The sequence below is a fragment of the Mus caroli genome, chromosome 7 (genome assembly GCF_900094665.2).
Source record: "Mus caroli chromosome 7, CAROLI_EIJ_v1.1, whole genome shotgun sequence".
NCBI classification, from domain to species: Eukaryota; Metazoa; Chordata; class Mammalia; order Rodentia; family Muridae; genus Mus; species Mus caroli.
Genome location: NC_034576.1, coordinates 24,173,016 through 24,194,121, shown reverse-complemented (window position 1 = coordinate 24,194,121; position 21,106 = coordinate 24,173,016). Strand labels below are relative to the sequence as shown.

Sequence of the window (21,106 nt, the reverse complement as noted above, 5' to 3'; positions counted from 1 at the left end):
TGCTGGAAGGAGAACCGACTCCCACAAGTTGTCCTCTGATGCACACACAGTGCGCCCCACCCATAATATACTAAATAAAAATGTAAGACACTCGAATGGATGGATGGGTGGGTGGGTGGGTGGAGAGCTTGAGAGGAAGCAAGAGTCATGGAGGTGACGTGGGTCAGACCCAGGAAGTCAAGGACAGGCCCAACGCCCTCACACACACAGATCTTTCCTTAGATAATATATATTAAAAATAAACCTCCAGTCCAGGATATAAAAACATAGCAAAGGCACTTGGGGTAGGGGAAGGAGGGTGACCCCCCCCATAGGCAATACTGAGATGGCCTGAAAAATGGGGATTAAGGGGGTGCTCTGGGAGTGAAGCCCTGAGTTCCCCAAGCAGAAGGCAGGAGGGAGAAAGGCAGAGGCCAGAGTGGGAGGCCGGAACCCGAGCAGGTCTGCTATCAAGTTCAGCCAATCTCCGTCTGCTCAGGGCCTCTGGGGTGTGAGATGCTGTGGCAGCTGTGCACATCCTCTCCCCCACTCTTCTCTTCATGAAAGGCCTGAGGGTAACCAACACGGAGAGAGGGAGGGAAAGGAGTTGAGGAGAGAGGGCTGGTGGGTAAGGGTTACCCCTCCTGCTCTCAGAACAGCACCCTGACCCCAGTTCCCTACTCACCTGTCTGAGCAGAGCGTTCAGGTGCAGCCAGGTTGGGGGACAGAGTCCCCCCAAGCTGAGACAGGAGGGGTCTTAGGCGACAAAATTCCTCTTCCAGCTCCTGGAGGGGATCACAGATGAAGCATTGCCTTCCACAGCCTGCCCGAGCCCAGCCGGCAACCCCCGGCCCCCGGCATACCTCCAGTTGTCTGATGGTCACCTCTAAGCTAAGCAGGTTTTCCTCAACCTCCTGGGTGTGCGCTGGGCCGGGGGCCCCACCACCAGGCACCCCATCCCCATCGCGGGGAGGCCCTGCTCCACTGTCTTCCTCAGTGCTTAACAGGATCTGCTTCAGGGACAGTACTGGCCAAGGCAAGAGGAACAGGGTCACAAGGGGCAGGAGGCCTGGCGCTGGAGAAGCTGAACTTAGCACCCATGGCGGGGAGCAGCTAAAGAAGAAAGGCATTTGGGTGGGTTTCTTGATTCGTGGACACACAGACATCTGAAAGACGGACGGAGCCTTTCACTAGTTCAAGCAGAGGCACCACTTCACTAGACACTGGCCCTGGAGGGTACAGGGCTGGCCTACCTTTCTGAAGGGCTGTGGCAGCAAGCTGGCCCTCTGGGCCTGGTCTGCAGAAGGGCAGGAGGTCGTTGAGGAGCCGCTCTGTCCTGGCTGGGGAGGGAGACGGAGAGGGATGCTCAGGTCCTGTCTGGCTTCTCACCTCCCCTAGCCAGTGACCTTGAGACTTACCATCAGCTGGAGCCATCTCTGTGCCTCCAGTGCCATTCTCAGAGCTGCTGAGCAGAGGTTCTCGGATGCTGGGGGGGGAAGTGACAGGTGACCCCATATCCCTGGCCCAAAGGTGGGCACGTTGGGGTATAGGTAGCTGGAGGCAGGCTGCACTTGACTCAGCACGCGCATCTGTGCATGCTCTGGGGCTTAAGTTCTGTAGATGTGTAGGGAAGCATCCCCATGCCCGCTTCTCCAGTTCTTTCCTCGACCCTTACCTGCTTGGGCTGGGCCGGGGTTTGAGGCGGGAGGCAGGGGCAGGGACCTTCAGGGATCCAGCAGTCTCAGTGATGAGGGTACACCAGCTGGGGAGACAGGACAAGACCAGAGGTGGTCAGCACACCTAAACCCCACCCTATGCGGGACACACCTTCACACCATCCTTGGGGACTCTCACTTTTTGCGTTCCGACGATGTCTGTGCCACCAGCTCATATATCTGGGCCTCCTGGTCCCAGGTAAAAATGACGTAGAAAGCTTTGTGATCTGCATAGGGAGGGGAGAGATGTGACTTGGAGCTAGGGCTCCCAGTGTGGCCCCCTCTGGGGCGCCATCTGCTCCTCTCCCCTCATGTGATACAGTACACACTCACTGTCCTGAGGTCTTCCTCCACAGCCCTGATCACATCAGGCCCCAGAGCCCAGGCTGCCTTCACCTGGAGAGCCCTCCATAGGGCACCAGTGGCCCTAGCACAACCTCTCAGCAATGCTTGCAAAACTCTCTGCCCTGGCTTCTGCCTTATGCTCCAAGTACCTACAGTTCCTAAACAGGGGGGCAGGGGACAGCATTGTGGAAAAAAATAAAAAACAGAAAACCCTTGGGGCAGACCATGCTCTTCTGCAAATGTAGGCAGTTCCCTCTATTTTTATTTATTTTTAGTTTCTTATTTATTTTTTTTTAAGATTTATTTATTTACTTATTTATTACATGTAATACACTGTAGCTGTCTTCAGACGCACCAGAAGAGGGCATCAGATCTCATTACGGGTGGTTGTGAGCCACCATATGGTTGCTGGGATTTGAACTTCTGACCTTCGGAAGAGCAGTCGGGTGCTCTTACCCACTGAGCCATCTCTCCAGCCCCTAGTTTCTTATTTTGTTGTTGTTTCTCCAGACAGGGTTTTTCTGTGTAGCCCTGGCTGTCCCGGAACTCACTCTGTAGACCAGGCTGGCCTCGAACTCAGAGATCATGCCTGCCTCTGCCTCTTGAGTGCTGGGATTAAAGGCATGTGTCACCAAGCATGGCTATTTTTAGTTTCTTGAGGCAGGGTGGTCCTTTATAGCCCAAGCTGACCTCACACTCAAGCTCCTCTCTCTTCCCTTAGCCTCTTAAGTGCTGCAATGACAGTCTATGCCTCATCTCTGCCATCCTTACTTAGTCCTGCCCAGTTCTGCCTCATTAGGACCCTTCCAAGTCTCTGTTCCTCCCCAGAGTGAGCTCTGTGGCTCTTACAGAGTTCCACTCCCCATGCCATAGGACAAATGCGCTCAGATGACCTGCCCCAGCTCACCAGTGGCCACCTCTCGGGTCATGGCAGAGGTGAGCCGGAGCACCGGCCGCAGCATAGTTTTGCCGTCAGGGGTGGGTGTCAGCGTCCGGCTGTGGGACTTGAGCAGCAGCCTCTCGTCCTGGCGCTGGAGCAGCAGCAGTAGGTCGTCCAGCAAGAGCACGTGCACTTCTGTGGGTGAGGCGGCAATGTCACACCTGGCCTCTACCCCTGGCCCCGCCACCTTTGGGTGCACTCACCTATAGCTTTGTCTTTGGTCACTCGCCACGTGAGGGGGCCTTCATGGACCAACTTCTTCTTAGTGATGTCCAGGTTCTGAGGCAGGAAGGAGCCATAATCAGCTAAGGTGATGAAGGGAGGGGAGGGCAGCTGAACAGCCAAGGACCAGGGAGTGAGGTCAGGGGTCACCATGGACACCCTTTGGGAAGGAGATGGGGGTGGAGACTCCCGGGATGCAGTCTCAGCTACAGTGTACATAAGAACCCCCAGGGCAGCAGGGCCAAGGTGAGCTGAGGGAAGACTAGGGGTTCACCTTGAACTCGCTCAGCATAGGGTCACTGCTCTGCCGTAGGTGAGTCAAGTCCAGGCGCCGCTGGTAATCCTTGAGCCGCTAGGACAGAGACAGGAGGGTTACAGGGAGCTAAACCTGGGCCACAGGGGCTGGCCCTCAGCGACTCCAAGGTGGATGGATAAGCAATGAAATAAGGCCAACTGCAGGGGACAGGCTGAGGTCCAGGTCTGACCTCCAGTAGTTCTGAGAGGAAGACACCAAGGGCCAACTGACTCCTCGACACTGACCTCTGAGCCAGGTGCATGGACTTTCCCCACCATGCCCCGTCCTGGGTGGAGCCAGGCCGCAGCTCACCAGCAGGTCCTCCATGTCACGGACGGCTTGATTGACATGGTGCAGAATCTCCCGGCAGCACTCAGCTGCAAGCTCCACTTTCCCTCGTTCTGTAGACTCCTCTGTGGGCAGGCAAAAGGAGGGGTGTGAATCGTCAGCCTGGCATGTCCTCACTCAGCGGCCATGATCAGAGGAAGGCCGGGAGGGTACCTGTGTTCTGCCCGATGCTCTGTAGCAGCAGTGGGTACTTGGTCAGTCGCTGCATCTCGGTGGGGATCATGTCCTTTAACTGTAGGCGCCGGCATCTCGGGCGGCTCTCAGCTTCCTGAGGAGCAAGCAGGCAGCACAGGGGTAGCCCAGGGCCACACCCACAGCCCTTCTCTCTTATGAGGCAGAGTTCAGTTCCAGCCCTCAACCCTCACCCCCAGGACACCACAGTGTGTCCTCGCGTCCCACCCACTGTACCTGCACAAAGGCACAGAACCGAGGCTCCTTGCGCTGCTTGGCTTTGAGCTGCTCTAGAGCGAATGACTGGCGGCTGCAGAAGCGGGAGGAGATCTTCTGGAACCATGAGCCCTCAGCGCCATCGAACTGCAGGAAGATTCAGGCAAGGGAAGGTCTCAGGTCGGGTTGTCCAAACGTTCTCATACTTTAGGAAGCCTAAAAGTACACAGGCCTGGGGCCCAGGTCTCTGGGGTGTGTAGGACCATGTCAGGGCACCTCACCCGGGCCAGTAGCACATCGCCAATCTCCTCAATGAGGTAGCCACTCTCTTGTCTCCGCTTCATCAAGCGATCGAGGAACAGGGCTGAGGGTAGGGGGCACAGGAAAGGAGGTGGCTTTACTGGAGCAGAAGAGACTGAAATGCCTGGTTTAGGTTGCTGCTGGCTCAGGCTGCAGTTATGTGTTTGATCCTTGGGGTTGGTGGGCTGTCACACATTTTGTGTGCTTGTTTAGTGTCTATACCTCTGGAGTGTATGCTGTGGGGGACAGGAATGTGTGGTCCCCAGGAGTAGGCCAGGCTGCCTGTGGCAGATACTCAAAGGGTGGGTAGGCTCTGGGTCTGCGAGGCCTGGAGGAGGGAGTTGGTACTGGGATGTGCAGGAGAAGGGAGCTGTGGCTGGCACTCACAGTGCACCTCGATAAGCTCATCCAGGCTCGGGAAGATGTTCTGCAGCTCGTCCAGAGGGAAGAAGCCTCCATCCGCCATGGGCTGGTAGAAGAGGTCATGCAGTACCCGTAGCATGCGCACGTGAGCTGCCTCCGTCACGAGCAGCTCTGTGGGCCCCAAATAGGACGCATCACAAGGGAGGGTACATGCTCTAGAGCAGAGGTTCTCAACCTGCCCAACACTGTGACCCGTTAATATAGTTCCTCATGTTGTGGTGACCCCAACCATAGAACTATTTCATTGCTGCGTCATAACTGTCATTTTGCTACTGTTGTGAAGTGTAATATAAATATCTGATATGCAGGATATCACTAAGTGACCTCCAAAAGGGTCAAGACCCACAGGTTGAGAACTGAGGGAAAGGTTCAAAGGCATGCTGGGAGAACGCAGAGGCTGAGGAAGGATCCCTAGAAACTGGTGAGGTCAGAACATATTCTGGGTGGAGCCATTACTGCCTTATGTAGGTACTTAGGAGTGCTAAAGTTCGAGTGCGCACATGCGCACGCGCGCGCTCACACACACACACACACACACACACACACCCTTTCTCGTTTTCTGTTTCAGGCAGGCGGACAGAATAGCCAGTGATACTACTCCACCAAGGTCACGAGACTTTGTAGGATAAAAAGAAAGATTAAGTTAAAAACAAACAAATAAGCAAACAAGTTGGAAATGTCTGGGTGTGGTGGGACATGCCTTCAATCTCAGCATGTGGGTGGCAGACATGTCCATCTGTTCAAGGAAGGCTTAGTCTACAGAGTGAGTTCCAGGAGAATCAGGGCTAGTTTAAAGACCCTGTCTCAAAAACAAACATACAAACAAAACAAAACAAAAACCAAAAAACAAAAAGCAAGACCCCTAAAAAAGCAAACAGCTGACAGTAAGAAGCCCAAGAGAGGCAGGACAGGAGCAGTTTCAGACTGTCTCTAGCTCCTTTTTCCTTCTTTGGTTTGTTTTGGGTTTGGTGGTTGGAGATAGAGTCTCCTGTGACAGAGTCCTGGGACTTGGTGTGTAGTCCAGTTCAGCCTAGAACTCACAGATATCACCTGCTTCTGATCCCAAGGGGCTGAGAAGAAAGCGAATTTCCTTTTTTGTTTTGTTTTGTTTTTGAGACAGGGTTTCTCTGTATAGCCCTGGCTGTCCTGGAACTCACTCTGTAGACCAGGCTGGCTCGAATTCAGAAATCCTCCTGCCTCTGCCTCCTAAGTGATGGGATTAAAGGCATGTGCCACCACTGCTGAGCTCATGTTTCCTTCTTAATAAATAAATAGATAGATAGATAAATAAATTGGAGCTGGAGAGATGGCTCAGTGGTTAAGAGCAATGACTGCTCTTCCAAAGGTCCTGAGTTCAATTCCCAGCAACTACATGGTGGCTCACAACCATCTGTAATGGGATCTGATGCCCTCTTCTGTTGTATTTGAAGACACTACAGTGTGCTCATAAATAAATCTTTTTTTTTTTTAAAAATCACACACACACACACACACTCACACACACCTTGTGGAGGTGGCTCTCTCTCAGCATGTGGGTCCTGGTAGCTGTCAGGCTTTGCAGCAGGCTCCTTTTACCCAATAAGCCATCTCATGGGCCCTGGCCTTGAACTCTGGCCACCTGATCCCCAGGGCATGTGGCTGGGATGACAGGCTTTGCTGTATCTGGCTCCAGACATCAGCACTGTCTACACTGCCACCCCTTCTCTGGAGGCACAGCCCTGATGGTAGCAACTGACAGCACAGTCTCTGGGCACACGCTCGCTCGCTTGGCTGACAGTGGCACTTGGCTTACTTACACTGAGTCCGTTCCACAGCCTATGCACCCAGCTGCTTCTGTTGGAAAGCAGCTGCTCTCACATGCTCTCAGTCTCTGCCTCAGCCAGCACTGGCCGCACCCCTGGCTGCAGTGCAGACTCCAGAGTAGCACTCACCGCTGATGACCTCCTGCCGCTTCACTTGGCTCTTGGGCAGACTGAGCAGGGTGTCTGGGGGCACGAGTTCCCTCCACCCAGGAGGTTCTTCTGGTTCCAGTTCCAGGCCTGACCGTCCTGGCTCCCCATCATCTCCGGGCTCAGGGCTGTGGACAGAGGCACTGTTAAGCCCCATCCTGGAGCACCCCAGGGGAGCCTCTTGCTCTTCTTCAGTTACAAGCCCTCTGTGGCCTTGACATTTGACGCCTCTCCCCAGGTCTCTAGACTGCAGTGTCCCACCTCCCAACTCCTCAATGGTCTATGCTGTCCACAGCTGGCCCGAGCAACCTCAGACGCTGGATGTCTATTTCTTTGAGAGTCTAGCATCAACCCACCACCTCCCAACTCTCTAGGCTTCCTTAGCTTATGAGGGGGAAATGACGTACGTGGCTCGTCGGGTGGGGCCAAGCACGGCCGTGGCGGAGCCCGGGTCCATGTCCACGTCGCTCCGGGAACGGCCCCCACCCCGGCCCTTAGCCCCGAGGCTGCCCCGGGAAGGCCGGCGGCGGTCACTCACCCGCAGGCTCTCTGAGCGTCCCAGACGCCCTGATAGCCTGGACCCCGAGGCCAAGGACAGAGTCAGGCAGAGGCCGGGACAGAGACAGCCAACAGGGGAGACCAGGCAGGGACAGGGACAGGACAGACCAGACCAGGACAGGGACAGGGGAAACCAGAACAGAGACAGGACAGGGACAGGACAGACCAGGACAGAGACAGGACAGCCAACAGGGGAGACCAGGGCAGGGACAGGGATAGGATAGACCAGGCAGGGACAGGGACAGGGACAGGACAGACCAGGACAGACAGGACAGACCAGGACAGGGACAGGGAAGACCGGGTCAGGGATGAAACAAGCAACAGAAGAGAGAAGAGAAGGTCAGAAGTAATGAACTTGGGGAGGTACCTGGGGTTGGGAGTGGCCCCAAGGGTACTGAAATGTGGTGGGTGGATCAAAACCCACTGTGGCCCACAGGACCAGCCCCCTCCCTTCCCTGAGGCTGGGGTCAGGGAAAGGGACAAGGAGAAAAGGATTTCCATACTTAGCTCAATCGGGAGGGTGACGTACCTACCCACCCCTCCCCTCACAGGGGGTGAAGGGGAGGAGGTGGCCATGGGGAGGGGGAGGGGCTGGGAGAAATGGGGGAGGGCTGGCCCTCCCCCCACCCAGGGCCCAGGCACCCACCTCTTCCACCTTCTGGGGAGAGAGGGCAACAGGGTCAGAGGTGGACCAGGTGTGCCCAGCCCAGCTCCCCACACCCACCAAGGGTTCCCCGAAGCAGCAGCACAAGGACCGGCAGGGGGCAGAACCTGCCCCCCAACTGTGAGGGGGACAAGGCCCCCAGGACACTGCAGCTTGGAGCACAGAGGGGGCAAGGGACACCAGGAGCAGGGCCATGAGGGAGGCAGAGCTGACTGAGAAGAGGGAGATGGTGGGAATGAGAGAGAGGAAGGAAGCTGAGTGGGACCGAGGTGGAGCCCAGGAGAACCTGGCCAGAGAAGGCCGGAAACAGAGGGTAAGGAGAAGAAGGAGGAAGAGGGGAGGAGGGGAAGGTGAGGACGGAAGAAGCCCAGAGACAGGCAGAAGAGGGAGGTCCGGCAGCAGAGATGACTGGGACAGGCGGGTGCAGACTGCAGCAGCAATCCCAAGCACCCTCCCCGGGCCTTCTATGCTGCCCTGCCCTGCCCTGCCCAGGCCCTCCCAGCACCGCAGCAGGCACCTCTCAGTCTCGCCATTGTCCTCTGTGCTCTCTGGGGGCGCCAGGGGCTCCAGGCTGGTAGGGCCCTGTGGGGGTGTGTCCCCTGGCTCCTGCGGGGTATCCACACCTATGGATAGAGGGGTGTGAGTGGGAAGAAGAGAGCTGCTTGGAAGGTCTCTGATGTGGAGTTCTGCCCTGTAGTTGTCTCAGTCTCCCTGACCTGTGCACTGAGGGAGGGCTAGAAGACATTCAGTGCCTGGCCATTAACCACCTACCCATGCAGTATTCAGTGTGAGAGGACAGAAACACGGTCAGACCTCAGAACACTGGAGCAGGGCTAGCACCAGAAGGAGGGGGCGTTGTCACAGAACTAGAGTCCAGCAGTGGGGGTTAGGGGTGTAGCTTGGTGGCAGAGAGCTCCCCTGCCATGTGTGAAGAGGAGAGTTCCAACCCCCCAGTGACAGAACCAAAGCCCCAAATGACAACAACACTAGAAACCTAGACCAGGGATACATGACACCAACACAGAGGTCAGAGCCCAAAGGGTAAACTAAGGCAGAGGGCAATTACTACCCCTGACCAGGAGCTGGAAAAGAAGCGGAGAACAAAGGAGAGATCTCAATGGGACAGGGGCTTTCATCCAAGTAGGGCTGCGGGGCTTGTGGTTCTCCTGTCCCGACTCAGAATCGCTTACCTGGTTCCCGGGAGTCGACGCTGTCTGTAGACAGAGGGTGCAGGGAGACTCCTGGGTTGTCCTGTCCAGGAGTCCCAACAGTCCTGTCCCGAGAAGACATACCCAGGCCTCCCTTCCGGTCTGCAGGGCCTGGCTTCTCTGCTGGAAAGACGGCAAGGAAGAATGAAAACGGGAAATAAACAGAGGCATCCAGTCCCATCTGCTACTGCACCCAGGGGAACTATGACACTGTGCTCTTGGCTGTCTTCCACACCAGAGACCCCCTCCTCCCATGCTCAGTTCTCTACATACTCTCTACTTCTTCCTCAGACCCAGGGCTCCAGACCCCAGCCCTCCTCCCTCAGACCCAGGGCTCCAGACTCCAGCCCTCCTCCCTCAGACCCAGGGCTCCAGACCCTAGCCCTCCTCCCTCAGACCCAGGGCTCCAGACCCCAGCCCTCCTCCCTCAGCCCTGGATAGACACCCTAACTACAGGTTCATTACCATCAGCTTCGACCTTTAGATGTCGACAATCTGGAGCTGAAACAAAAGTGGGACAGTGAGCTTGGCCTGGGACAAACAGGGTGGGCAAGGGTGGGGCTAGCCCTCTTACCAGATGGCTCTCCCCGGTTCCAACGTGCAGGATCTAGGATACTGCTCAGCCCTTTCTTTGTCTTTGGGGGTTCATCTGACCTCCGATTCCCCATCACCTGTGGGAAGATGATGAAAAGGAAGACTGTGGTTTCCAAAATGACATCAAGCAGAAAGTGACTGCTGGCACCCGGGAAGATTCTTAGAAAGGACAGGGCCAGACTTGACCTCAGCACCTTTTTCCGGAAGAAGTTCCTTCCCGACTTCTTGTCCCCACTCTTGGTCCGGACTCCAAGGTGGCGCATATACAGGCTGATGGCAGTGACCACAGCAGCACTAAGGGGAGAAGACAGTGAGGTAAGGGTTCCCGGGGCAGACACACAGGAGCACACTATGTCCACAATGACAAAGACACAGTCCCCCACAACCCCTCAAGCATTTCCTGTGGTTGGAGGAGAGGGGTGGCTCCCAAAGCCAGGAGTGAGGGTGCCACCCCAGAGATGCCATGGCCTCCCTCTGGTCCAGACCATGCCTGTTTTTCAGGACACTCCCCACAGCTGTCACCTTTTCTCTTCATCTGTAGAGATGGTATGCCTGCAAAGAAAAGTTTACAATGAAATCACAAAACCTGGCTTCCCTGTCCAAGGAGGCTCACTTCTGGGCTGCCATCTCTCCAGTAAGCAGGGCAAGCAGAAGGGAAAGTGACCTCGGAAGGTCCATTCCAGAGGACACAAGCGCTAGACCCAAACACATGACCATGGACAAGGCCCAGAAACTTCAATGGAACCCCAGAGTTCTAAGAGTTAGGCTGAGGCAAGAATACAGACACTGAGACTGACACCGAGGCAGACCCACACTGGAACCAGGATCTCAGTGCCCACTTACTGGGTCTCCTCCAGGTGGGACAGCAGCCGCTCCGCAACATGCCGCTCCCGGGCTTCATAGTTGCCTCGGTCTTTCCCAATCCAGGGCTCCAGCAGGCTCAGTTCCTGCTCCCAGGGCGTCATGCCCATGAGCCGCTTGGAGCGGAAGTCCTCTAGCTGACGGCTCACGGCTGTCTGCTGGCTCTGCACTACCTCTTGTATGAACCGCCTCTGGACATCCTCAGAGATCAGATCAGGCCGAGTACGATCTACAGACATGCATGCAAGGGCTGGGGGCCACATTCCAGGGGTCCTGGCTCCCAACCTACTTGGATCATGGTCCCCACCCATGGATTCTAATATCTCCCTGTGCTGCCACCACCAAAAATGAATGACTGAATCATGGCTTCCATCCCACGGGTCTCCAGGGTCAGAAAACCTCTCTTATCCCCAGACCCCTCCTCTTCTTACCAAGTTCAAAAGCGACATTGGGAGGGACCGGCACCCGGAGAACCTGCTCAGGGGAGAAAGGAGTAAGGTGGCAGATGTATCTCAGGAGACCTTGGTGGGAAGGGTCTGGGGGAAGACACTGAGGAGGCCCCACATTGGCAGGCACCGCCACAGGTGGACACTGGGAGAGGGACAGGGGCAGCTGGGAGGCATCTCACCGCAGTCTTCTCCAGGAAACTGTGATAGAAGTCGAGGAAGGCCTTCTTGGCTTCTTTGGGGCCCAGAGAGCTCAGCATGTCTGCATGCAGGCAGCAGAGCTGGGGACACACAGAGCAGGACTCTTTCTCCCGGCCCCAACCACCACACTCCCTCTTTGGATAGCCTAAGCAGCTTTGTGACCACTGTATGCTGTGGGGTGCAGCCATGGCATCTGTGAAGGACACTCTGACTTCTAGCCCAGCTGTCCAGGTGGTCTCCTGAGACTCCCCAGGGTCATCGCTATGCATACTTCCTTATTCCTTTACAATTCTTACTTCTACCTATCTCTACTAGCTATTCTGAGGATTTGGGTCTAATGACCAGAGGTTATTTAGGAACCTGCCCCATCACTGAGCCCACCATTATCACCATTTTGCCGGTGGGAACCTTGAACCCAGGTGTAGTGGTGCATGACTACGGTCCCCTCACTGTCCAGATAGAGGCAGGAGGAAGGATCAGGAGTTCAAGGTCATCCTTGAACACTTGTGAGTGTGGGGCCAGGCTAGGCTATACGAGATCCTGCCTGTTTCTAAAAACAACTGTGTGGAATTGGGAGTTCAAGGCTTAGTGCCTTGGCACTGGCCTGCACATCCATCCCTGGGGACTTCAGGCAGGAAAACCAGGGAGGAGTTCAAAATCCCTGTCTCAAAAAAAAAAAAAAAAAAAACAAAATACCACCAAAAGGAAAGAGAGAAAACAGCTTAAGCTTCATGGTCAAAGGATCGAAGGTTCAAGGGCAGCCCTGGGCAACTTGGAGAAACCTTATCTCAAAATACAAGGTAAAGCCAGCACTGCCGGCACCTCCCAACGCCTGCTCGGAAGCAGAAGCAGGAGGACCATTTCAAGTTCATGGCTCTGTATAAGAAAGACCCTCTTTAGAAAGAGCAGAATATGGGTTACAGGGATAACTCAGAAGGGAAGCATCGTTGCATCTCCAGCTCTGATGTAAAAGCCAAGCCTGGCAGCCTGTGCCTTTAGACCTTGGGGGCAGTTCCCGGAGCTCATGCTCCGCAGCCTTGCCAATCTCAACCAGATGAGCTCCCTGGTCAGGAGACCCTGTCTCAAAAATAAGGTGGGACCATAGAGATGGCTTAGCTCTGCCTACTACCAGGCCTGACAACTGGAGTTCAATCCCTGGGAATTCCATGATGGGAGGAGAGACTCCTAGAGGCTGTCCTATGACCTCTTAGAGGCTGTCCTACGATCTCCATACTTGTGCGATGCCATGGATGTATCCAAACACAGGCACCCACACACATGTTCGTACAGAAAATAAATAAACATTCATTAAAAACAGTTTTAGACAGAGCTGGGGGGTAGTGGTGTGTGACTTTAATTCTAACACTTGGGAGTCAGAAGCAGGCGGCTCACTATAAGCTCAAAGCCAGCCTGGTCTACACAGTGAGCTCCAGGACAGCCAGGGCTACATAAGAGAGAGACCCTGTCTCAAACAAACAAACAAAGAAATAAATGGGATAAAATTTAAAAAGGAGAGAGAAAATAAGGTGGGAAGAGATCAAGGAATCTTGATGTTGGCCACTGGCTTCTACATACAATGCATATGTACACATATATGCACATACCCAAATGAACACACATACACCACATCACACACATATACACACGATAAAAATAACGAGGGCTTGGGAGGCAGCTCAGTGGCAGAGTGCTTGCCTCGAATAGCTAAGGCCCTGAGTTCAATCCCCAATACCAACAATGAATAAACATCCCTGCTCAATGTCACATGGTAAAGCCAGGCTCAAATGTAGGCAGCTGTCTCTGGCAATCTGCCTAGGGTGCAGGGCGGTGAGGGACAGACAGTAGATGGGTAGACAAGTGGGGTGCACTCATTCTTGCCAGGCCATCTCCTGAGGTTGCCTGTGTGCCAGTCTTTGGTGGCTGACACTGGAAATGCACAGGGACTGGCTGGCTCCCACAGCTGCTGCCTGGCAAGTGACATGTCCTTACTGGTGGTGCTTGGGGATACTCCTGTGCAGGCAGATCTTTTTTTTTGTCTTTGGTTTCTTGAGACAGGGCTTCTCCGTGTAGCTGTGGTTGCCTGGAATTCCTCTGTAGACCAGGCTGGCCTTACAAAGTCAGAGATCCGCCTGCCTCTGCCTCCTGAGTGCTGGGACTAACGGCACACACCATCACTGACTGGCAGCAGAACATTTTACATTTACTGGTTGACACATCTATGTCTGCTCTTTCCATTCTTGCCCCATACTATGGCGGGTGAGGAAGCTGCATAAGAGCAACTCCCCCAGCCAGAAGCCATTGGGTCAAACAGAGCACTTCCCAGTTCCTTGAGTTAAGTAGGGCTAGGATAGGAAACACCTGAGCTCCAACGCCTAGGCAAAGACAGCCTCTGTGTACCCAGGAGGGATGGCTGCTTTTTCCAAGAACGTAGATGGAGAGACTGTATCAATTTTCCACTAGTTCCTAAAGCCTGGTGTCAGGACAACTAGCCCTAGCCTTCCAGTTCATGCCTTTTTCTTGAGACAAGATCTCATGTAGCCCAGGCTGGCCTCAAAGTTGCTAAGTAGCCGAGGATCCTCCTCTTCTGCCGAGTGCTGGGATCACCAGCCTGCATCACTGTGCTTGCTTTATGCAATGCCAGGCTCTAACCCAGGCCTCTGTACTCGCTAGGCATACCTCCTACCACCTGAGCTACATCCCCAGCCCTCCTGTGTCCGTCTTTCTTCACCCCGGGTGTCCCTGCCTGTGATTTCTGTTAGTCTCCTAGTTTCGGTTGGGGGAGATTCTGCGTGCATTTTCATGTAGTGCAAGACCCTCGGACATCCCTTGCCAAGTAGCTTGTGCTGGGAAGTATCCAGTCTTCTTAGTAAGAGGCCTAACTGTCCATGCTCCCACCCACCTACCTACACAGCCCCCCACCCACTCCCAGCCAGTACGGTGGCTTCTTGCTAAGTCAGGGACTGGGGTTTCTACTTTATAGGTGTTTCTGGACCACACAGTTCTATATCTGTGTCTCCCTGGTGTCTCCTGCCTGGCCCTGGAAGTTTCTTTTGTTTGACGTCCAGTCTTGCCATGTAGCAGCCTTAGCTGTCTATGAAGGTGTGGCTATCCTCCTGCCTCAGCGTCTAATGTGCTAGGATCACAGGTGTGTATTATCATGGCAGGCTCAGGACGTTTCTAGGTTAGCAAACACATGGAGTTTGTCTGGGTATTTGGATCAAGGTCTGAGGCGTTCTCTAAGTCTAGATGGCTAAGGGAACCAACTCCTTGATGCAGGACTGGTGACATCTGCTGAGACGGCCTTGCTGCCACCCCCCAACCCTCCCCACCACCAAGGTCAGTGTTACCAGCTGGAGATGCTTGAAAAGGGCGGGACATGGCATCTGTCAGGATGCTGGGTTCTGCTGTAAGCACTCAGGCCTGGGATCCCTGCTTACTGCGGCTCACCCGGGCATCTGCAAACCTGTCTAGATCATATGCCTGCTTTTCCCATCTTGTCTGGGGCCCTATTTCGATAACTCATGCTGTGTTCTGGACTTTCCAGACCTCTTAGTTGCCCAGCCTCGTTCCTGCTCTGCCCCGCCGCTCCATCCTCACCAGCGGTCCTGGCTCAAACTGCAGGGCCACATGCTGCAGGAGGGCCATAAGGTGGGCAGGGCGGCGCTTCACTTGCTCCAGGCTCTGGAACTGGCTGTTTTGATCTTCTGAGTTCTGGAGGGTGGGGACAAGGGAGCTGAGTGCCAAGGAGAAAGAAGGGACATCCTAGGCTTGCCCTACCCAGTCTCTTGCACCTCTCAATGGTTTCACAACAGGGAAATGGGGGTGGATGGGCCTACAACCCAGACAGTATGGACAAGAAGTTGGGAAGAAGGGATAAATAAGACCTGATGTTCCTGAGCCGGTCCTGAGAAGGGATGTGAGTCAAATGGGGGAGGGGTGGTGATAATCTGGGGTTAGAGTGAGATGGGTGGGAATACTATAGTCGGTTACACATGGGGTGGGAGATGACAATGTGAGCAGAGAGGACACATCCCAGGAGGGAGAACAGGAGGGAGAACTGGGTCCTTGGTGGATACTCTCCCACTCCACCCTGCTTACCGCCTCCAGCTCGTTCTCAAAATCCTCATCCTCCGCCCCGATGATGATGGACACCAGGCCAGACCGGGGAGGCCCTGGGGCCTGCAAGGGGACACCACCTGGTTTCAATTCACAGGGCTCCCTACCTCACAGAGCACCAGAGCTCCCTCACCTTGGCTCAGATCTTCTCCCCTCACGCGCAGCACTCACCGCCCCTCCGGCGACTTCTCCCATCTCCAGGACTCCGCCGGGCTGCGGAGAGGAGGAGCAGTTAGGGGTGGGGAGGAAGTGCCCGAGGCTGGGCAGTTACTCACAGATTCCTGGCCCAGGTGCGGAAGGTGAGTAAACACCCCCCACCCCCCAGCCTCCTAAACTCAATGGAGCCTCTGTGTGGCGACAAAGAGCTCTTCTCAGCCCAGCTGAGGCGGAGAGACCAAGCGGGGCGGGCGGGTGCTGGAGGCCAGGAGCATGGGTCCATGGGTGGGCTGAGTGGCTGTGGGTAAAACCACTAATTTGGGTCACTAAAGAACGAAGGACCAGGGACCCAGAGGGCTGGCTAGCCCTCAAGGGGGAGGGACTTTGGAACAAGCCAAATGAAAAGCCCAGCCCTTAGGAGAAGGTAGGAAGAGTATGGGGCGGTGTGATACACTGTGATCTGTGGCAGGCCTGGGCCAGGATGTTGCCTCTGAACCCACCAGCCCCATTTCCTGTGACAGGAAATGTCAATGGTGAACCCCCAACCTCCAACGCCCTCTACACGAGAAAACAAAACCGAGTCCCTCTCTATCAGACACACTGAGCTCTTGGGCCCCATGGTCCCCTTCAGTTCCCAGCTTTGGTAGCTTTGGTCCCTGAAAGATGATGGAGGCGGTGGGGCTCAGCAGCCTGCCCTCAGGGGCATGCCGCTCCCCTTCAATATGAGTCCGTGACTCCACCTCTCCTCCCAGATCCACCTCATCCTTCCTATCACCTCTGCTGGCCCCTCCTCTGCCTCCCTATCTCTCCTCCCCCACCTCAGGACAGCTGTCCTTTCACAGCTGGTGTTGGTTCGGTCCAGCTCCACACTGCGTCTCTATCCTCTCTCCCCATCCCATCTTCCCTCTACTCTCCCGTTTCATCAGCATCTTCCAGACCCTAATTAGTCTGACTAATGCTGTGTGGATCAGTGTCAGGAGGGAAGGAATGGTGGAAAGAGTGTGGGGTGGACCAGTAGGGGGCGGGTCCCCACACCCCAAAGCTATTTATAACTCTGGCTGCCCGGGACCCGCCCTTCTCTCTCTTCCAGGAGCCTCCTCCCTAGCACTCAATGAACCGTTGCTATGATTCTGACTTCTGCCAAAGATGCTTTCTGTAGTGTCCAGAAGTCATGGCTGGGGGTTCCACCAAGCAGGCATCATTTGTACTCTCCCTCAGAAGCTGTATCTGTCCACCATAAAAGCTCAGCTAATGTCAAGATGTGAACACTGGTGAGTGTTTAATAAATACACTTGCCAACAAAGTCAGCTTATGAGAGACAAGCCCATCTAGTACGGAAGAACTGTTCTGGGTATATCAATTCAGTTTTTGCTTTTCTTTTTTCTAGACAGGATCTCACTCTGTAGACTGGCCTCAAGCTTGCGGCCATCCTCCTGTCTTGGTGTCTCGAGTTCTAGTACTATTGGAGAGAAGCACTCTGTCTAGTCCCATCAACTGCAATACCTCCCCAGCTACAAGCACTCATTTACACTCATCCCCTGAGAAACATGAGGCCTTCAAAACACCACCCTTTCCAGCCAGACCTTCTAGGTTAGAAGCCATGACCACAGACCAGGAACTCCCATGCTCATCTCAGTTAGCAGGAAATATATTCACCTGACAGACCCCAAAGGAGCCAAGGAGGGCTTGGGGGTGTAGCTCAATGACAGAATGCTTGTTTGTCCTTCCTTCCTTCCTCTCTCTCTCTCTCTTTCTTTCTTAGACAGGAGACAGGGTTTATCTGTGTAGCCCTGACTATCTTGGAACTCTGCAGAGCAGGCCAGCCTTGAATCAAGAGAGCCACTTGTCTCCTCCTTCCCAGTGCTGGGATCAAAGGCGTGTGCCACCATACTGGCCTGTACGCATCATTCAGAGTGGCCCCTGTAACTCTCACGCTTAAGTCTTTATTACCTCATCCCCCACCAAAGAAAAGAGAAGCCAAGGGAGGTACGAAATTTGAACAAATGGTCACCAGACGACCCTGACTCTCTCACACAGTTAACATGCATTACCTTCATCCTCCCCATCACAGTAATAAGGAACAATGGCTGCCACTCATGTGTTCTCAGTATGTGTCAGACACAGCAAAGACCGCACACACAGGCTTAGTTTCTATGCAGGGTTCAGGGTCTGTCTACAGATGTTAATGAATTTAATCCTCTTACTGACCCAATGAGGCCAGCATTATTTTGGTTTGTTTTAGGAGAGGAGGGTGTCAACTATTATTCTTATTGCTGATTTACAGTGGGGGGAAATTGAGGCATGTCTTATAAGAGTCAGAGCCAGGATTCAGGTTCAGGCAGTCTGGTTCCACAGTTTAAACATTCAGCACACAACATTGCTACACACACACACACACACACACACACACACACACTTTGACCTTGCAATACTAAAATGTGCATCTATTCTGAGATACATCAGGTCTGATGGTGCCTGGAAAGGTCATGTGGCTGCCGTGACTTCTGCAGACACCCAGGATGGACCCAGCAGCTCCAGAAGCCTGGGCTCAAAGAGGATTTGAATAGATATAGGTAAAGCTGGCAAAATGAAGCAACTGACAAAGTCCACTACTGTCCGGCAGAGGGAGCATTTTGCACTTGAGGCTCTGGAGGTGGGGTGGACAGGGGAAGTCAGGGCAGGTTTAGGTCTATGCAGTGTGTGTGTGTGTGTGTGTGTGTGTGTGTGTGTGTATGGGGGGCGGGGGTCCTGTAGAAGTAAACACATAAAGGCGCCTGGGTCCTAAGGGCTCACATTCAACAAGCCTTTTGGACTGGATTATTCAGGTCTCCAAGAACCTCTGGGAGCCTTGAAAAAACTACGAGGGCCCTGGAATGTATACAACCCCACATTCTATTTGACATATAGTGGGCCTCAAGAATCCAGAGAGATGGTGATTCTAAAGGGAAAACTAATGGTTTATGGGACCTCGATAGTGGTGTGTGGTGGGTTCTGTAGGGCCCTGCCTTGATCTATGAGAAGCCTATGCTTATGTTAAAAGCCGGGTCTCCGTGAAAGGCTTCCTGAAACCTGGAAGGTATGTAAGCTCGAAACCTGGAAGGTATGTGAGCTCTTATAGACCTATGTAACGTGGCGGGTCTTCACGAGTCCTAAATCTTACGTGGGACGTGGCTGATCTACACAGGCGCTCACTAATTCTGCAGCGGTGGTGGTGTGGGTGGCAGGGAAGACGTGTGGGGTCAGGTTTCACGGCAGCCAAGGGCTGCCTATCTCACCTGTCGGATGGGAAGAGAAGCAAGCCACTGCAGCCTCAGGAACCGAAGCCTCCTCGCTCTAGCTCCAGGTTCCCCCACCCGTGCCGCAGAGTCGCTCTAGCCGAGCCAGAGGACGCCTTTGCGTCCAGCTCCACTCCTCCCTCCGGCCGCTCTAGCCCGCCTCCTACCACTCTCCGGCCTCGGCAACTCCACTCCTCCCGCCGGCGGGTATCGTACTACACGGCGCCACGCTGGCCCGATAGGGCCGCTCTGGTCTGCTTTGGAGGACCCTCGTTTCCGTATTTCGACTGCCCCTGTCACTCTCCTGGGCCCCGCCCCCTTAGCAGGAGTGGTGCATGGTTCCAGCGCCTGGTTAGGGCTCAACTTCAAGTCGCTCAGGTCCTAAGCACCTATCGGGACCTCACATGAGCTCTACCTCCCCAACTCGGACCTATTAAATTCCAAATGCTTGTATACCCTCTGTCACCACTGTCAACTCCTCCCGCTGTAATTGGAAAGAAAAAACAAAACAAAAATAGAACCCCCCACATATATACACACACACACACACAAACAAAAGCATAAAACACTTATGCGCTCGAGCATATATTTCCTCCTGATAGACTAACCTGCAAAATGCAATGACTTCCTTTTAGGCCTCAGTCTTCCCATCTGTTCAATGAGGATATGTTTCCGGTTCTCTCCCCTACAACCATCTCCCAGAGTATAATTAATAACACAGAGAGGGTAAGGAAAAAAAGCTTTCTAAGACGTGTTTAACGCTCTGTAAGTCTCGGCTTTAAAATGGACTGCAGAGATATTTGTTTATTTTAGGGAGCTGTAATCAAGCATCCATGATCGCAGGGACAGCTCTTTACAGGAAACAGCTTCGAGTTCAAGTCCCAGCTGCTCTGTCCCTACGACAAGGCAGTCCGACTCCCTGGGCCTCAGTTTCCCTGCTGATAAATGAGTGTTCTGCGCTGGGAGCCTGGATCTCATCTCTATCTACTGTGCTCTCGACAAGTGCGCTCTCTCTCTCTCTCTGTTTTGTTTTCTCCTTTTGAGGCAGGTTCATGCTAGGTCGCCCAAGCTGACCTCGAACTCATGGCAATCCTCCTGTCTCTGCTTCCCAACTCCTGGGATGACAGGCGGACGCCAACGCGCCGGGTTTTCTCTTTGCTCTCTTTGACAGATGAGAAAACCGAGGCCAGAGAAAGGCGGCTGCAGGTTCACTGGGCGCACCCTGGGGGAGGCCCTCGGCGCCCGGTCCCCTCCCTGCTCCTCCCTGCGGCGGCGGCGGGAGGAGGCCGGGCGGGGCCAGGGACAGTGTACCTGGTGTCCGCGCGGGGAAGTGACCGGCGAGGCGCCCGAGGTCGGGCTCGGGGATCCCGGGCCCGGTGTCCCGACTCCGGCTTCCTGGCTCTGGCGGGCAGGAAGTCGGGGCGTTTTTCCGGAGCCCCCGCCCGCCGCCCCTCCCCGCTTCCTGCCCGCGCCCCGTGCCCGTCCGGCACCTCGGCTTCCTTCCCCTTCTCGCCGCCCGCGCGGCTCCTCCTTTCCCCGCGGGCGCGTCCCCACCCGGCCCCGCCCGGCTCCCCTTCGCCTTTGTCCGCCTCCGCCGCCCTCCCTGCTGCCCAGCTCCTGCCCTGGCCCTTACTCTCTCTTTCTCTTAGTTTGCGACAAGGGCTCCCTATGTAGCCCTGGCTGGCCTCGAACTTGTTGTGTAAGGCGGGCTGGATTCGAACTCAGGTGTCTCTGCTTCTGGAGTAGAAAGATTAAAGCTAAAGGTGCGCGCCACCACCCTGGTCTCTTTTTCGAAGCTCGAAGGGCTCCCAACTGTGTGCCCACAAGGTCAGGGGCCCAACCAGGCACTCTTTGCTTTCTGGCCTCTGCTGCTTCGCCCTGCTGCAGCTCCTCTGTGCCTTGATCACGCAGGGCCCATTTCTTGCTGTTGGCTGTCTCTCTCATGCTCTGAGATTTCAGGCTTTGTCCTTTCCTCAACTGTTATTATCCCCCGGGCTCAGGCCAGCCAGTTTGTGTCTGCTTCTTCCTTTGGCTATTTATCTCTGCATCCTTGTCTCTGGGGATCCCCCCGAGTCTTCTCTTGGCCTCCTGTCCTTTAACAACCTGAGTCGGCTCTTCCCATCC

The 21,106-nt window shown here is 54.7% G+C and overlaps 1 protein-coding gene across 7 annotated transcripts; it reads right to left on the bottom strand.

The window, feature by feature from the left end:
* Positions 1-211: 211 nt before the first annotated feature.
* On the bottom strand, positions 212-20,489 carry Arhgef1 (Rho guanine nucleotide exchange factor 1). Of its 7 annotated transcripts, XM_029479759.1 has the most exons (32): positions 20,473-20,489; positions 20,294-20,383; positions 15,723-15,764; positions 15,534-15,614; positions 15,033-15,146; positions 11,417-11,515; positions 11,220-11,262; positions 10,771-11,017; positions 10,450-10,479; positions 10,122-10,221; positions 9,908-10,004; positions 9,799-9,834; positions 9,316-9,456; positions 8,643-8,748; positions 8,108-8,119; positions 7,311-7,478; positions 6,886-7,031; positions 4,919-5,065; positions 4,513-4,595; positions 4,253-4,378; positions 3,998-4,112; positions 3,809-3,909; positions 3,476-3,553; positions 3,183-3,258; positions 2,947-3,114; positions 1,834-1,921; positions 1,655-1,741; positions 1,398-1,465; positions 1,233-1,319; positions 843-1,006; positions 665-764; positions 212-548 (listed from the first exon to the last, which is right to left on the bottom strand). In XM_029479759.1, exons 3-32 carry the CDS (start codon positions 15,744-15,746, stop codon positions 538-540), a joined length of 2,943 nt encoding a protein of 980 aa, XP_029335619.1. In that variant the 5' UTR covers positions 15,747-15,764; positions 20,294-20,383; positions 20,473-20,489; the 3' UTR covers positions 212-537. The 7 variants fall into 7 exon arrangements, with proteins under 7 accessions (XP_029335619.1, XP_029335621.1, XP_029335620.1 ...); XM_029479761.1 differs by lacking the exon at positions 20,473-20,489 and having other exon boundaries at positions 9,316-9,453; positions 20,294-20,430; XM_029479760.1 differs by lacking the exons at positions 20,294-20,383; positions 20,473-20,489 and adding an exon at positions 18,983-20,264.
* Between the last annotated feature and the right edge of the window lie 617 nt (positions 20,490-21,106).

Excerpts from the sequence above, each read along its gene's own strand:
- Arhgef1 (XM_029479759.1), bottom strand. The coding sequence starts at position 15,746 with ATGGGAGAAGTCGCCGGAGGGGCG. Across the intron at positions 9,457-9,798 it reads TCTAAAGGTCGAAGCTGATG|CAGAGAAGCCAGGCCCTGCA; the intron begins GTAATGAACCTG and ends CCGTCTTTCCAG. Across the intron at positions 3,554-3,808 it reads GTGACATGGAGGACCTGCTG|CGGCTCAAGGATTACCAGCG; the intron begins GTGAGCTGCGGC and ends TCTCTGTCCTAG.